The 17262-nt window shown below is 48.4% G+C and overlaps 1 protein-coding gene across 4 annotated transcripts; it reads right to left on the bottom strand.

Annotated features, from left to right (window-relative positions):
- Positions 1-473: 473 nt before the first annotated feature.
- LOC117814679 (bromodomain-containing protein 1-like) lies at positions 474-16082 on the bottom strand. Of its 4 annotated transcripts, XM_034686143.1 has the most exons (12): positions 15755-16066; positions 9552-10942; positions 9220-9376; positions 9002-9130; positions 8729-8857; positions 8212-8524; positions 7352-8110; positions 7136-7277; positions 5886-6013; positions 5426-5520; positions 4920-5074; positions 474-2112 (listed from the first exon to the last, which is right to left on the bottom strand). In XM_034686143.1, the coding sequence occupies exons 2-12, from the start codon at positions 10922-10924 to the stop codon at positions 1920-1922; spliced, it is 3573 nt and encodes a 1190-aa protein (XP_034542034.1). In that variant the 5' UTR covers positions 10925-10942; positions 15755-16066; the 3' UTR covers positions 474-1919. The 4 variants fall into 4 exon arrangements, with proteins under 4 accessions (XP_034542034.1, XP_034542035.1, XP_034542036.1 ...); XM_034686144.1 differs by lacking the exon at positions 5426-5520 and having other exon boundaries at positions 15755-16082; XM_034686145.1 differs by lacking the exons at positions 5426-5520; positions 5886-6013 and having other exon boundaries at positions 15755-16075.
- Between the last annotated feature and the right edge of the window lie 1180 nt (positions 16083-17262).

A 17262-nucleotide genomic window follows, 5' to 3' on the forward strand; every position in this document is an offset into this window, starting at 1 on the left:
TTCTGTTTCCATAGACCTTTCAGGAGTCCCTGAGCTCCCTTGTCTCGTGGGTTCCTCCGGCCTGCTGCTGTAAATGTAGATTCCTTTATATGGGTCTGTCTATCAGTCTTTCTTTTCTCCTTTCTTTCTTTCATTCCTTTATCCATTAATTTTTTCTTTCTTTCTTTCATTCCTTTCAGCTTTCTTTCCTTCTTTCTGTCTTTGTTCTTTCCATGTTTCTTCATCCTTTATGTCTCCTTTTCTTATCCCATCCTTTCCTTCAACATTTATTCTGTTCTCTTTCCTTCTACTTGTCTCCCTGGCTTTTCTGTTCCTGTCTTCATGTTGTGATTTGGTGCGATATATAAATAAAGATTGATTGAGAAAAAAACCTTTTAAAACGATAAAATTAGTTAAAAAGAAGCAAAAGAAAAATACAAAGAAATACGACCATATTGAAGATAGTTGTAATAATAAAATCCGGAGACTCATGATGGTGATTCAATAACATATTTTAATTTTTCAGTGTTTTAGTATAAAAATCCCACCGGCCTGCTGTCGGCTGGTCGGCTCCCGTTGGCTATAACTGTGGTTTTTCCCAGAGAATCAGCTAAAGTACCAAATCTATTTACACACACAACATCCACATCCAGAGGGGCCAAACAAAACAGGAAGTCTACCCATCCCTACCCCGCCAAAATAAAACATCAAACACTATCACCTCACCTCTCAGATTTAATGCTATTGATCCAAAGAATAAAAAATAAAAAAAAAGGTCACAAAACAACAGAAGAAGAGGCGCCTCTACATGTGGCTCCTCGTGTGCCCGTAGTATTTTCTTACAATACTCTCTCTATAAAGTAATGCATATACATTTTCTGCTTTACAATAAATTAGTACAGGCACATTCTCTTCTCTCCTACAGCTGACTGTAGCTCAGTTCAGTTCAGGTGAAAAAGATGACAGAAGACTCAAACTCATCACAGCACGCAAACAGAAAGGCTGAAACACAACTGTAAAAACACATTAGTGGGAACCTTGTGGGCAGCAGATTTTTTTTGGTTTCGGTGTGAATGATGCACTTTCGGCATTTTTAAACTTTTTGAGAGCTTCTATATAGATTTTATATAAATATGTACAAACCAAAAAAAAATGTCGAAGTAGTCCAGTAAAAACATTCAGGTAAAAAAAAAAAAAAAAACAGATGCGAACACACGAAAAAATTAATGCCAGAGACGAGAGAACGTGAAGCTTGAGAACTCAATAAGTTACAAAAACGGTAAAAAAAGAGCTGAAATAAAAACGTTCGTTACAGTATGCATGTTTGTTGTTTCTCCGTGTAGAGATAGCACCAGCGGAAAAAAAAGGCCGACAGCGTCAGTGCCAGCGAGGACGTGGATCATCACCTCCGACTGTATAAATATGTGAACACCATGTACCCAAACAAACTGAGGGAGTGAATAAATTAGTGTCAGGCCTTGTACAGGATATTTACAGGAGCTGCTGCAGCCGCACCGCTGCACGCTGATGGACATGTCGGTGGCAGTGAGGCTGTCGCAGCAGTCTTGCAGCACATTTAAAAGAGGTCAGAGGTCAAACTCTGACACATTCAACAGGTTGAGACCCCTGATTTTTCGGTCCTCATAGCCCAGGCATGATTTTGTTTTTCTCTCGACTTTTTGCACCCGATGACCGAGTCGTTTTTCGTTGCATAGCTCTTTGACAAAACAAGATGGCCGTCACAAGCTACAGTATATCAGACAGAAGGGGGGGGAGACATGAAGACGATCCAGTTAGCAGGATATGGTAAACATGATGTGTGTGTGTGTGTGTGTTTTTTTGTTGTGCGTATGAGGCAGAGACTGAGCTGCTCTGCTGTGATTGAAACAAAAGGCTGAAAGAGGAGAGACGGATGATGGGAGGATGAGAGGAGGAGGAGTTCAATCTGCAGCGGCGGCGAGGTCTGCACTCAGCTGGTGCTCGCTGCCGACGCGGGTCAGGTGGTCCATGGCTCGGTCGAAGGCGAGCTGCACAGCTTTTCGGACAGAGGAGCAGCGAGCCTCCTTCAGCTTGATTCTGTCCAGCGTCTGGTTGATCCCGAACGGCGCCATCTTGGATTTAGGAAGCCATTGCCTGAGGAGAGAGGAGAGAGGAGAGAGAGTGTCAGGGTGGAGCGGGACGGACAGAGAAGCTTCTTCTCTTTACTTCAGGGACGCCACAGTTCGGGGGCGTGTCCACTGCCAGCGCAAAAACGCTCTAAGCGTCAGCTGATTTTTGTCGCAGCGCTCTGAGCGCTCTCAGTTTAAAAACAGTTCAACTTTTGGAACACTGCCGTCATCAATGTTACTCAGGTCCTCAGGTCCTTCAGTGTCTGCAGCAGGCTTCTGAAGACCTTCTATCAGTCTGTGGTGGCCAGTGCTCTCTTCTTTGCTGTGGCGTGCTGGGGGTGGAGGCATCAAGACGGGTGAGGCCAGCAAGCTCAACAAGCTGGTAAAGAAGGCTCGCTCTGTGGTTGGTTTAGAGCTGGACAGTGTGGAGTCAGTGGCTGAGAGGAGGTTGATGGACAAACTGCGAGCCATCCTGGACAACCCCTCTCACCCTCTCCATGATGAGCTGTGGCTGATGGGGAGCTCGTTCAGTCAACGCATCATTCCACCACGGTGCAAGACTGAACGCTTCAGGCGCTCCTTTGTGCCCACCGCCATCAGACTGTTGAACAGTAACGGAGGCCACAGACTGCACCATGCTGACCACTGACTGAATTTCCCCCCGGGGGATCAATAAAGTAATATCTTATCTTATGTTATCTTGATCACCGACCAATCAGAATCAAGAAGGGGCGGGACTTCTGCAATCATCTTTGTCAACACAGTGACAGAGGTCCGTGAGGAGGAGAAAAGTCCTCACACTCGCTTTGTCGAGATGTGACTTCCTGGTTTAGAGCTGCTGCTGATGCTCTGACACGATTTCTATCAATATTTTTACAGTTTCATGTTAAAATGCAGTTGAATGAAAGCATGTGTGAATCATACAGAGCATTTTAAAACAGACCTGACTGGATACGGAAGTGCCTTTTTTTTTTTTTACTTTTGTTACCTAGTAACAGTAAACACTGGTGATAAGCGCTCTGAGACTGAGGTTGTGGGCGCTCCCAGCACAAAAAACATTGGCAGTGGACACGCCACCTTCATTTAGTTCTTATTCTCTGAAAACTTCCCTTTATTTGACCTTACTATTATTAACAATGACGAGGTATTTCTTGTGAATTGATTCAAATCTTTACATCCCATCTTTGCTCCTGATTATCCATCATGTCTTCATAAAGAAGAGACGAGAGGTGACCCTCTGAAGGGAAAATTAAAGACCAGGGCCCGTATGCACGTCCAGTCATCACACAAACGGGACCATTAGTCTTCACGTACTGTTATGGAACGGCCCATTTGGCCGTGCAAATAATCATCCAATTAACTAATTGCGCCATGAAAGCGAGGCTGGTGCAAAACGTCATATGTCCGGGGAACCTCCTGGAAAACCCTGATCCAACAAATTCAAACAGTGCATGCCTACTACGCATAAACAACAATAAACATGGCGAGCAGTAGGTGCCGCTGTGACTGAGAGAAGATCAAGAAGAAACTGACATTTGATTTTTAGAATCTAGAATGAACAAACATCTGTTATCAGCAAGTCAATCCTCAAAGAGAACAAACAAGGAGGAAGGGAAAGTCTGGCTTCAGATCTTGAACCTGGTCAATGCGTGTGGTGTTTCTGAGCACGCTCAGTAGAAGACCTACGAAATAAAATCAGCAATATGAAAGCGGCTTTGAGCAACAAGCACCGCCACCAACGTGGTCCAGGTGGAGGACCACCTGTCCCCCCATTGAAGGATGAGGACTTGTTAACGGAGTTGTTTGGGAAGGATCCACTTCACAGTGTTGCTGAGGGTTACCTCAGAATTATGTGGCGTCTCCTAAATCTAAATTTGCTGTATATTTCAACATCGTCATACTTTTCCAAAGGATCCGTTCGATCCCTAAATATCTGTTGTCTTCTCATATTTGGTCTTAAACGGTAACACATAATCACGATGTCCTCCATCCTTTAAACGGCCTAACAGGTGAGGTAATCCTGTTGTTAGCACCTGTAATGGTGGGGTCTACCTCCATTAAATGTAATGCTTTGTTGGGGTGTTAACCTGGCTCATGCAGAACGCTGCTCCATTTCTTTCTAGGACAAACGGACCGTTTTCATCACTAATGGCTGGACGTGCATACGGGCCCTGATGTTTGCATATCTCAGATCTTTAGTTGTTGTTTTTCTAGGCAGCAAAGGATCATGGGTAAGTGAGGAAGCCTGTGCCGCTGCTTCGCGGACAGTCGCGGCGGGCTGACACACCAGGATGGGGTCCCGAATCAAGGAGAGCCCTGAGTCCACGTTGGAGGTCTTTCTGGAGGTTTCACAGCCAGGAGTTCACACCTCAGGGCCGGAGGTGAAACGACAGTATCCTGCAGGTTACACAGACTGGGGAACTCTGAACACAGTAAGTTCTGCTTCCCCTTCAGCATGGACAGCCTGACGGTGAGCCAGGTGGGACAGAACTTCACGTTTGTGCTGACTGACACATCCTTTAAACAGCCCAACAGGTGAGGTAATCCTGCTGGGGTCTACCTCCATTAAATGTAATGCTTTGTTGGGGCGTTAACCTGGCTCATGCAGACCGCTGATCCATTTCTTTCTAGGACAAACGGCCCGTTTTCATAGCTAATGGCTGGACGTGCATACGGGCCCTGATGTTTGGATATCTCAGATCTTTAGTTGTTGTTTTTCTAGGCAGCAAAGGATCATGGGTAAGAGATGAAGCCTGTGCCGCTGACTCACAGACAGTAACCTTTGGATTTAACCACTAAGCTCTTTCCAGCATGAGTTCGTGACCTCCTCACCAGCTGCGTCTGCTGTCGAAGAAGTGGACGAGGAAGAGTTTCTCTTCGGACCTGAACTGCATCCGCTCTCCGGCCCTGAGAACGTCCTGTGGCGGCTGGGGAAGCTCCACCCCTTTGTGCTGGCACGCCGTCCTCCGAGCTCTGGGGTCCATGATCTGTGAGGACCGGGGAAAACACACAGAGAGAGAGAGAGGCAGAGAATGAGTGAACCCCGCTCCCACGCCAGAGACGAGATGGAGAACATCCGGGTGGCAGCAGCCGGAGAGAAGAAGCCCGCACTCAAGAGACACAAGCATGCCAGGCCGAGTCGAGCCGACACGCTCTGAGCGAAGCGGCTGACTCCACACACGCGCACGCACGCACACACACACACGCGATGAGCGGTCCACGATCGGCCCGGCTGACATCTGCTGCATGGCTGTGAGCACAAATCACGAGCTACGGCACGCACAATGGCAGAGGGGCAGATGGGAAATGAGACACAGAGAGCACTGACACTCACTCACCAGGGCGGGGTAGGAGGGATATCCACTACACTTAGCCCAAACTAGTTTAAGAGGCTCCAGAACAAATGGAGAAGCAGCGGGGGGCTTCCACACCTCTACAGAAACAACGACAAGCACGTTATGAAGTGTTCACAGCAACAGACACAGAGCACCACCAGTCTGCACACACACACACACACACACACACTCACTCACACACACATCTCTTAAAGTAGGAAGAGAAATCTACTCCTCCAAACACACAGTCTCATTAAAGTGTGCATGTGAGGCATTCAGGGTCTTTAACTGAGTGTGTGAGTCTGCAGGTTCCTCTGTGTTTGTTTACACTTTGTTTAAGATCCGGGCCCAGTTCTTCACGTTAAGGTCTAAATGCTGCAGTGGATCACTTCGGCCAGATCAGGCTGTGAGGCTCCGTGCATGGTGTGAAGGCCGGCACAGAGAGGACAGACGCTCGGCTCACCTGTAGAGATCTTGGCAGCTGCGGTGAACTCTCCGTTCTCGATGCAGGTCATCAGAGTGCTTTTGTCGTCCACGGTGCTCCGTCGAGCTGCGGGCCGCCCTTTCCCGCTTTTAGACACTGTGACGGTGCTGAGGGAGAGGAGAGCGAGGACAGGAGGAGTTTGAGGCATTTGTGTGGCTTTTTGATAAAGCTTATATTTAGGGCTAGCTCAGGCTGGGACCAGGTCTTAGTTATGCTGCTATAGGCTTAGACTGACGCACTGGGATCCTGTCTTTCCCTCTCTCTCCTCTCTCTGCCTGTCTCTTACTTTAACTCTCTCGGTTCCATTAAAGTTACTAACCATAGACCTTTCTGGAGTCCCTGAGCTCCCTTGTCCCGTAGGTTTGCTCTGACCTGCTGCTGTGGACGTGCCAGACTCCAGCTGCTCCAACTACTACTATCCGTCTCACCACTATCATCTCTCTCTCTCTTTTATTATCCACTGTCCCTCTCTCCAACCCCCAACTCAGTTGAGGCAACTGTGTGTCTAACATCTAACATGAGTCTGGTCCTGCTGGAGGTTTCTGCCTGTTAAAGGAAGTTTGTCCTTGCCACTGTAACTTGCTAAATGCTGCTATAAGCTTAGACTGCTGGTGGAACTAAAACACTATGATCCTGTCCTTCCCTCTCTCTCATCTCTCTGCCTGTCACTTACTTTAACTCTTCCTGTCCCATTAAAGTTACTAACCATAGACCTTTCTGGAGTCCCTGAGCTCCCTTGTCTCGTAGGTTCCTCTAGATCTCTGCTGCTGTGGACGTGCCAGACTCCAGCTGCTACAACTACTACTATCCGTCTCCCCACTATCATCTCTCTCTCTCTCTTCATCTCCCTCTATCCCTCTCTCCAACACGGTCTCAGCAGATGTGTGTCTAACATGAGTCTGGTCCTGCTGGAGGTTTCTGCCTGTTAAAGGAAGTTTGTCCTTGCCACTGTAACTTGCTAAATGTTGCAAAGTGCTCTGCTCATGGTGGATTAAGATGAGATCAGACTGAGTCCTGTCTGTAAGATGGGACTGGATCTGATCCTGTCTTGATGTTGGGTCTTTGTTAATAATAGAACATAGAGTACGGTCTAGACCTGCTCTGTTTGGAAAGAGTCTGAGGAGAACACTTATTGTGATTTGGCGCTTTATGAATAAAGATTGATTGATTGGTGAAGAGGTCAGAATCCTCTCGAGTGTACGGCTCTGAGTTTGTCCTCTCGGTCTCACCTGGTGCTGCAGAGGATGCTCCCGCTGGAGGAGATGCTTGACTCAGAGGCACAGCGCCGGCGAGGCTCCAGCAGGCGAGGAGACGGAGAGACATCCTCCTCATTTTCCTCCTCCTCTTCAACCACAAAACCATTCGCAATACCTGGAAAACAAAAGCGATGTTACTCTTTGGATTCAAACTCTCAGACAGGAGAGAGTCAGAGAGCGCTGCTCTACCTGTGCCGAGGCGTTTTATCGGCGACTCCTCCTCGTCCTCCTCGGCGTCGGCACTACAGCTGCGTTTCCTCTTCTTCGGAAGGAGGAGCGTCTCCAGGCGAGGGATGACCACAGACAGGAAGGTTTTTGCACCCAGGGGTGACGTGGGTGCGGAAGTAGCCTCTGGGGTCTTGGGGGGTTTCTGAGGGCTGGCACTCTTGGACTTGCGAAACAGGTTGTTGGTCCGTCGGTTGCAGGTGCCGGAGGCTTCCGTGTGGAGGTTCCCGTTGAGGAGCGGCGGGTCAAGGATGTGCCCGTTCGGGGTGTTCGAAGGGAGCACTGAGGTAGAAGTGTCTTTGTTGCCATCGAGCTCCATGGGAACGGGGTCCACGCTGGATCTGCGGGTTTTCAGAGGGGGACCCGGGTCGCTCGGCAATGTGTCGAGGGCTGACAGGGAGGTCAGCAGCTCAAACGCTGGTGGAGGTAAAGGCTTCTCCTCCTCCTGCGGCGCCGGCGTGGGAGGCTCTGGTAGTGGTTTCTCCTCGGACTCTGTGGGGGGGGAGCTGGTCTCTGGAGTGACCGTGGTCTTCGAGCGGTGGGGCTTCTTCAGGTTGATCTCACTGCGGACCTCCGTGATGCTCTTCTTCAGCAGCTTGAGCCTCTTGCTGCGGGACGGGCTGTGCTTCATGGCCGTGCTCAGGTCCAGCTTCTCCAGCAGCTCCTTCAGCTGGTCCTCCAGAGGGGTCTTCTGACGGTAGGAGGGGCTCAGTATGCGGTCCACTGCGAGAGAGAGAGAGAGAGAGAGAGAGAGAGAGGGTCACATCACAACAACACTTTTTCTATCTTACTTTGACGGACAGATGCTCTTCATAAAAACTCACCATCCTCCCAGGAGAACCGGGGCGGAGGCTCCGGCTTAGGGGCCTCCGGTAGATGTAGCCCGCTGGGGAAGTCGAAGCCGATCCTGTCGGCCTCTCTGCTGGCCCTGCGGAGGATCACTCCCCCGTGGTCCAGCATCCGCTGAGCTGCCTTGTAGAAAAACGTATCCTTGGCGTTGTAGGACATACAGTTGGAGATCATGAGGTTGAAGTCGCCCTCAAAATCCTCCAGGCTTCTGTACTCGTGGGCGTCGATGCGTTGCCTCATGGTGGAGAAGTCCATGGGGTTCCTAATGTGGTCCAGGTAGTCGGGGACCTGCAGGAGACAGAGGAGACGAGTTAGAGGGGACAGGTTAAAACTTCAGAGGCAAGTGAACCTTTAAGCTTTGAGATTTCACAGATGTTATGGACTTTGCTCTATTCAGTCACTTCCCAGGACTTTCCTGCTGCATCCAGGACACTGGAGTGTTATTGATCGACAGTAGAGGTGAAATCGACTGAGGTATAAATGGTGACAGACCTCCTTGATGTTGACAGGCTGAGTGAAAATGCTGTACTGGTCCTTCTCCTGCAGCTGCTGGAGCACAGCTCTCAGCAGAATGTTGAACGGAGTCAGCTGCACCTCCAGCGCCGACTGCTGCAGCTTCATCTGACGGAGGACGCACAGAACGACAACCGTTACACAAAGTATCATCGCACGGGAACAAGGACCACAGGGAAGAATTGGAAAGGTAGGTGAGGCAAATAAAACTCAGCAGTTCGTGGATAAAGGTAAAAGATGAAATGACTCTACCTCCTCCCTCTTCAGCTTCTCTCTCTTCCTGATGAGCTCCAGCAGCAGACGAGCTCTCTCCAGGTCGTGGCGGAGGCGGTGCCATTCCTTCAGTTGCTCCTTCAGCGCCTGATTGCTCTCCACGCGGTCCTGCAGACAAACAAGTTTACTTTCAGTGAGAACGACTTGAGAACTTTAAACGCTGCGTTCAGAATCCAGAGAGAGCGATCTGCACTGACCACCGGTTTGATTTTGGGCGGTTGAGGGGTGGCCTGCAGCCGGCGGATCAGCGGCACGTTGTTCCTCGACTGCCTCTTCTGCACCCAGTAACTAAACACCCGCTCCACGAAGACACGCTTCCTCTGAACCGCCACCTGGTTCAGGATGGTGTCGAAGCTGATGGATAGAGACAGACAGAGATGTTTAGAAGAGAGAAACAAACTTTAAACAAGAAGTTTTACACATTTGATTGGAGTCTTTAAATCATTTATAGTGAATGTGAGGCTAAACATCTCCTCCTGCTTTTGGAGGGGCCCCAATTTTGTAAGAATGACTTGAAATGCAAGTCTACCTTGAAACAGTGATACTGGGTCCAGTGTTGGCTGGGGTCTCAGGTTCAGGTTCTGGCTCCGGCTCCACTCTCTTACTCTTCTTCTTCTGCCAGCCCTTGGCTCGAGACTTCCCCCTCTTATCAGCCCTCTTGTGGCAGGCACCGTTTTTGGGATGGGGCTCCTCGTAGATGCTCAGAGGCCGGCGGTCGCAGCCCTCGGGGGTGTGGCTGCAGCAGTACGATGTCTTTTTCACAGAGAAGGTGGAGGCGCCGGACGACGTCACCTCCTTGATGGGCTCCATCCTCATGTAGAGGCCGGCCTTCTGCGCGCAGCTGACGTGGAAGGCTGTGTAACAGTTGATCTTGTCACACTGGATGCAAGCCCCGACACCTTTCTCTTTACAAAGGTAGCAGGTGAGCTTCCAGCGTGCAGGGGGAATATTACGAACGCCATCGATGGGCTCGATGAAAACTGTGTCGGAGAAGCCGACCTCAGGCACCCACAGAGCGCACGCTACATGACCCCAGCGGTCGTCGTCCGTCCTCTTCAGGGCTCCGCCTCGGTTCGGACAGAAGACGCACTCAGCGGGCCGCGATGGACACTGCAGGCAGTGCCGGCACAGCCACTGGCCCTCGGGGATGTACGGCACGCCGTAGCACTCCTGGTGCACGGCGATGTTGCACGAGTCACAGAAGAGAATGACGTTACTGTCCGCTCCGTCCCCGTCCATGCAGATGCAGCAGACGGCGTCCTCGTCCACCAGTGACTGCAGGTCGCTCTGACCCTGAGTGGCCTGGTACGACTCTTTCTCGAAGCGGTCCATGAGAAACTCAAACAGGTTGTGCGACACCTGGCTGACGCCCTCGCTCTTCCTCTTCTCGTTGATTAGCTCCAGCCAGGCGTAGTCCTCCTCGTCCATGTCGTACTCCACCTCCTCGTCCAGCTCCTCTTCCGTCCTCTCCATATATTTGTAATAAGCTGCGGGCCTCCTCGGCACCACCGGCAGATTGTATTCAACCGTTCTAACCTTTGGCTCTAACAGGCCGCTGGCATTGCCGTGTGTGCCGTTGCCTCCGTGTGCAGCGGTGAGCGCAGCGTTCTTCTTCTGCTGGTTGTTTTTTAGGCGCACAGAGCGCACCAGGACCTGCTGGGGCTTCTCGTTGTTCTCCTTGTTGCTGTTGCACTCCATGATCTCTTGAGCCGTGGGGTCATCGTCGTTGATTACATCCAGCTTGTCGTAGATGCTGAGCCGGTGCACTCGGCCGTCCACCTCCAGCTCGACTATCCGCTGCGCCTCTGCGTACGTCAGCGTCTCCCTGTTGGGTGACGGCTTGATGGGAGAGGAGTCTCTCTTCAGCACTGCCGGGCGGTGATGTCGACTTTTTTTCTTCATTTTGAAACCGCAAAGACCCTGACAACAGAAAACAGAGTCACTGGTGTAATGAGGCAGAAAGTGCTCAACATCAAAAACATTTGTTGTTAATTCTTTCTGTGAAGCAACAAGCAGCACACAGAGCAGGCTCTGTCTCACGTCAGGCATCTAATGTATGTTTACAAAGATGTGACCCCTCAGTTATAGACAATCAAAAGAGAAAGAACAACAGTGTTCTACAGGTATGCGGGAGGTGGAAGACACCACGTCTACACACACTGTAATCTTACAAGGCCTTCTCTTGTCTATAGTAAGCATTTATCTCAGCAGTGCAGCATGAAACCAAGCAACAGTTTAGTCTGTCACATGGTCAAGCTCAGGCTTTGTTGCCCCAACAGATCTTTGCCAACATATTTAGTATGTGATTATTGTGATAAAGTTTTAATACTCAACAAGTTTCAATACTTAAAGATGATCTCTGAATGCCAAAAAGCACTACATGCATGAATTAATGAAAAGGGAACATTAGGTCAGTCCGCTTATATTCCATTGTTTTTGTCGGTCTACATCCACAACGTTAATGTGCAAAGTTACAGCTCAAACGCAGATTTCAATAATCGATCTTATTGATGTTGCAAATTGAAACGTCTTTGCAAATTGCATTTTATCTTTATATCCTGCCGACCTTCACACTGCATGTAGCAACCGGTTAGCTTGTATTTGTATTGCATTTTCTGTTGAACTTCTGATGCAAAACCTAATCTATGTATTTTGGGCTGAATGCCTAACCCTTACCCTTGGTACTGGTCAGGGGGCCATGTACCTTACTGTGACCCTTGGTACTGGTCACTGGGCTGTGTACCTTAGGGATGCACCGAAAATTCGGCCACCGAATATTTTCAGCCGAAAATGGCCCAAAAGTGAATTTTCGGTTTTCAGCCGAAAGACTTTGTACCTAACCTTAACCCTTGGTACTGGTCCGTGGGTTGTGTACCTAACCCTGACCCTAGGTATGGGTCAGTGGGATATGTACCTAACCCTAACCCTTGGTACTAGGCCGTGGGTTGTGTACCTAACCTTAACCCTTGGTACTGGTCCGTGGGTTGTGTACCTAACCCTGACCCTAGGTATGGGTCAGTGGGATATGTACGTAACCCTAACCCTTGGTACTAGGCCGTGGGTTGTGTACCTAACCCTAACCCTTGGTACTGGTCCGTGGGTTGTGTACCTAACCCTAACCCTTGGTACTGGTCCGTGGGATATGTACCTAACCCTAACCCTTGGTACTGGTCCGTAAGTTGTGTACCTAACCATAACCTTTGGTACTGGTCCGTGGGTTGTGTACCTAACCCTAACCCTGGTACTGGTCAGTTGGCTATGTACCTAACCATAACCTTTGGGCCCGATTACACTCTCTGCCTTGCCCACCATCTTACCCCAACCACTCAGGCTTGACTCCTAACTCTGACCATTGAAGATTGATGGATAACTTTACACCTTTAACCCTAAAGCACAGGAATGCACACCACAGCCAATGGTTCTGACGGACACAGAAGGCGCGAGTGACATCTTTGGAGGCCAGAGAAGAGACTGTTGATGCCTCTTTTAGATTAGAGCACAGGGTTTTTTTCTTATTTGTCCTTGAAGAGTTAGAGATAGCTACATTATTTTTTCCAAGATTTGTGGATTTGATAAGACACGAGAACTTCGGTTCCTAACAGCGACATGTCTTTCAGGATTAAACCTCACTGAGAACTCTCGGAAAGGGGTAAAACTGAAGCGGTACTCCTTCAGTGCCTCAGCTCATGAACGCTCTTCAGAAAGAACGGGCACACGTTCCCACGGAAACACTCGTCTTGTGGAAAGCCTTCCAAGAAGAGAGGAAGCTGTTATTGCTGCAAAAGAGGACCGAGTCCATCTTAAAGATTATGTTTTTCAATACAATGTCATCACTAGGGGTGTAACGATTCATCTACTACATCGATGTATCCATTTATATTCCTATGATCCGACTACATCGATCTGTGCTCGGCAAGTTGGCCTTCCAGACGACATGTATCGATCTAACATCATTTTAAAAGGTAATAAATCGATTGTATTGATACTAGGAAATAACACATTGGATTTAAGCTCGGCAGACTTTATATGGATGTGGGTTTTTTTTTTTACACTTTTAATGATAAAAACGTTAAACGTTACTCAATTCAGGCTGCCTGTCTGTGACGCCATTGCCACGCGCCAGCAGACAACAAAACATATCATGGCGGACGGCAGAGGAGAAGCCAGGGAGTGAGGAATGATCAAGCCACCATCGCGGTCCAGCGTGTGGAAACACTTTGGCTTAAGCAAAGACGGAGATGTTCTAAATAAGTCGCTCGCTGTTTGTAGGATATGTAAAGGTCAAGTAAAGTTACCACGGCAACACCACAAATCTATCCAACCACCTACTAAGGCGCCATGGGATTTCACACAACGCCGGCCGTCCAGGCGCCTCTTACAGCGTTCATCAAGGTAACATCAGCTCTGCAGAAGCCTCAGGCCACACCAGCATGTTGCAGGACAAAACGTGGCTCATTAATTGTTGTTTACTTGTTTGTTTATATCCATAATTAATTGATACCTGATTCCCTTACAAGAAACAACAGGAATCTAGGACTGTCCAGTATCAAAGGATGTATTCCTCAGTCACTCTGGTTGAATTTTTGGCTAAAAAGTTACTGAATTGATTTCAAGTCACTGAATCGTTTTGGATCGGATCGTTCTAAATGAATCAATATCGTCCTTTAATCGTATCAGTAACCACGAATCAAGATACGAATCACATCGTTGTTAAAAAGATCCGTTACACCCCTAGTCATCACAGTCGCTGTTGGTGTTAAAGTTCGACCAACAGAGACCTGGTTCTAGTTTTGGGCTGGTGTTTGCGATGGTTTGTAACTAACTCTGCACCAGTTTGTTTTTCCACCCACACGAGCCCGTGAGGGAGCCTCGTCATGACGACCTCGTCCGTGACCGCTTTTCTGACAATAACAACGATGGCGAGGACCAAACTAGGGATGCACCGATCCTACTTTTTAGGTCCCGATACCGATATCAATACCTGGGCTTTGGTATCTACCGATACCAATCCGATCCGATCCTGGTATTGTTTTGACAATCTCTATTCCTTAATGTGAGGATAGAATCATGTTTTGGTAACTTCAGGCTTTTCTGACTTGATGGTGAACTGTACCTGGGTTCTAAGTGCTAAACCAGAGGCCTGAATCCCTTCATTTCAAGGATCCGGAACAATTAAATCCAATAACCTGTCCGTTTTTTCGCACTTTGAATCCATTAATAGAAGGTTTCTTCCTTCTTTGCAGTCGGCTACCGCTGACGTAAACTTCCTCCTTTGGGCTTCCATTATATTTTTCAGCGCGACCGCCATCCGTCGAACTATTAACACTACACATGTTGAGAGTTTCCGGCGGAGTTGTTAGCAAAAGAAGTGTGACATGCAGCTAAACTACAGAGCCTCTGTAGTTATCCTCCATCATGCTCCACCGGGCGGCGCTGATGGCGTAGGAGGCGCACATGGCTGTTGTAAACACAGAAAAGCATAGAACTGAGATGAATTGATCTGCCGCATGGATCGGCACTATATATCGGCCCTTTGTCACTGATATCCTATCTAGCTTTTTGAGTCCGATCTAGCCGATATCCGATACCAGGATCGGATCGGTGCATCCCTAGACCAAACCGCAAGGATGCACTGCTTAGCCTTGGAATCCGTTAGCTTTCTCTTCATTATTTTTCCGCTGCAGGAAAATGGCAGAAATTTGTTTGGTTTATCTTTTTGGTCATGGCATCCTCCCCCCTGATATTAAAAAACATAAAAAACTGGTTCTCAATCGAGCACCGGCTCTGAACCGGCCCTGAAACCACCTTGGTGGAAAAGCAGTATAAAGAGGACAAACAAGACACCTGAGCTCTAATCTCAGGAATGTGTGGTATTCTGTGTGTGTACTATTATGGACACTTAGTCAATTATCTGCAGCACTGTCGGCTCATTCACTCTCAGGTGTGTATTATGAGTGCATCTTACTCACTCATGTTAATGCAATTACAACTGTATCCTCACAGGAGCAGATGGGACATGAGGATCAACAAACAGCTTTGAATGGGAAGCCCCTGCGTCTCTGTGTGTGTGTGTGTGTGTGTGTGTGTGCAGCTTAATAAATAAATGAGATCAGTGTGTTGTGAGTTGGCTGCACAGTGTAACACAGTAAAGGGGCGGAAACAGGCTCCACTTCATGAATGAGACAAATGTAGAGCGAGCAAGTCCACCTCCACCCCTCCACCCCGAGCACAGGCAGCGTGAGGGGGGCTCCTCCTCGGCCTGGTGGAGCCCCTCCTCGGCCTGGTGGAGCCGCAGAGAGCTGGGTGTTGTTGAATCACCTCGGCAGCCTCTCTGCTCGCTCAGCGTCTCCCCTGGCTGTGTTAGCGTTAGCTCCCTGGACTCATCCGAACCCAAACGTTGATCTGTGGGGTAAACACGGCCCCCTTTCTGAGCTGTACACCCACCACACGTCTGGTACCATCCAGGACTACCCGGGGAAGCCCTCCTGTCAGGCGGCCACCCCTCCGAGAGGGGGGGGAAACGCGTTAGGACACTCCGTCCACAAACCGGGCTAGCGTTAGCCTGCTAGCATGAAGCTGAGGGGGGAGGAAAGATGGCGACCAACACAACAAGAAGCAGATCACTAAACAGGACTTTCCCTCTGAAGGACGAGGACTGGATTCGGATGGACCCCCGTCCAGAGTGGACCCAGTGATGTGGACACAGTGAGGGCAGAGTGGGGGTGAACTTACCTCGGGTGTTTTCACGAATTCAGTTTATAAATCCAGCAGCAATGGCGGCGCGGCCTGCGGAGCGAAGCGGCAGTTAAATCCACATTCAGTCCGCTCATCCGACGGCGGCCGCGGCTCGCGCTGGACCCGGTAACTCCTGGAGGTGAGCGACGGGTATCCAGGGCGACGGAACCGGTTTCGGGTTCTATACGCGGGTCGGGGACTAACACGGATCGATGTTACTGATTTGAAGCTGTTGGAAGTGGCAGAGCTCTGCAACTGCCCGAGCTTCTCTTCCCCCAACAACAATGCGGTTGTGTGAGTCTTTGCGTCATGACGTCACGGCGTACAAAGGACAACCAGGAAGTGGTTTTAGGTGGAGGGGTTTTCGGTGGTTCGGTCCGGGGATTTCTCTCAGTGAAAATAATAACATGGACTTGATTTACAAAAAAAAGAAGATACGGAAGAGGATTAGGGTCCACTGAAAAAAAAAATTTAAGGTCAAATTTATTTTTTAAATTATTATTCTGAGATTAAAGTCAGAATTCTGACTTTTTTCTCAAAATTCTGACTTTATTCTCAGAATTTTGACTTTAATCTCAGATAAAATAAATAGAAAAAAATAAAAAATAAGACAAAATGATGAAAACGTACGGAAGCCCATTTCCACCAGTTAAAAAAAAATTTTTTTTAGGAAAAAGTAAAAAAAAGGAAAGAAAAATCAAGTCATAATAATGAGATACTAAGTCATAACTATGAGATAGGCCTAAATGGGCTTACATGTGTTTCGCGGCAGCTACAGTTTGAAGGGGCTGAGACAAAGCTTTGCAGACCTTAAGCTGAGGTCTGTAGTCAGATTTAGATACACTTTTTTGATATACTGGTTAAAATTATCTTTATGTCCCGATGGCAATCAAAACATAATGTGTTCTTAAAAAAGAGGTAAAAAAGCTGCTATCTACAGCCGGAGTAAACCTGGGAAAACACCAACCAATCCCTGCCATCAGGAGCCAAATGATGAAACCAATCAAATCCCGTTCTGCCCGCCTCCTGCACATTTTGTTTGTGTTTTTAACTTTCACTATGATAATGTTTTGGTGTTTTCTTACCGCTGAGTGAGACATGAGTTGGGGGTTAGACGGAATACTGAGGAAATGCTACATTCAAATTCATGCTAGTTTTCCGTGACTACCAACCCTAGCTTTAACTGACAGATGTGATGAGTGGATATCAAAACAGCAAGTTGTCATCCATATGCAAACAATTTACCCCAGCCTGATAACAATATAAAGAAATATGCTTCATTTGATTTTGATGACAAATCTCTGTATAAAAGAGACAAGGCCAAAAACGAATACTGGATGGCTGTGATCTTCAGGCCCTGTAGATAAAAATCACTTCCTGTAATCACAGTTTTTCGTTGAATCAACAAATGCAGGTTAAAACTGAACCATACAAACAGGAAACCATGTATAAACATGGTCCAGAGATGCAGGTGCCCGTTTAAGGTGGACTGAGTCAAAGTGGAA

The sequence above is a fragment of the Notolabrus celidotus genome, chromosome 6, assembly GCF_009762535.1.
Source record: "Notolabrus celidotus isolate fNotCel1 chromosome 6, fNotCel1.pri, whole genome shotgun sequence".
NCBI lineage: Eukaryota > Metazoa > Chordata > Actinopteri > Labriformes > Labridae > Notolabrus > Notolabrus celidotus.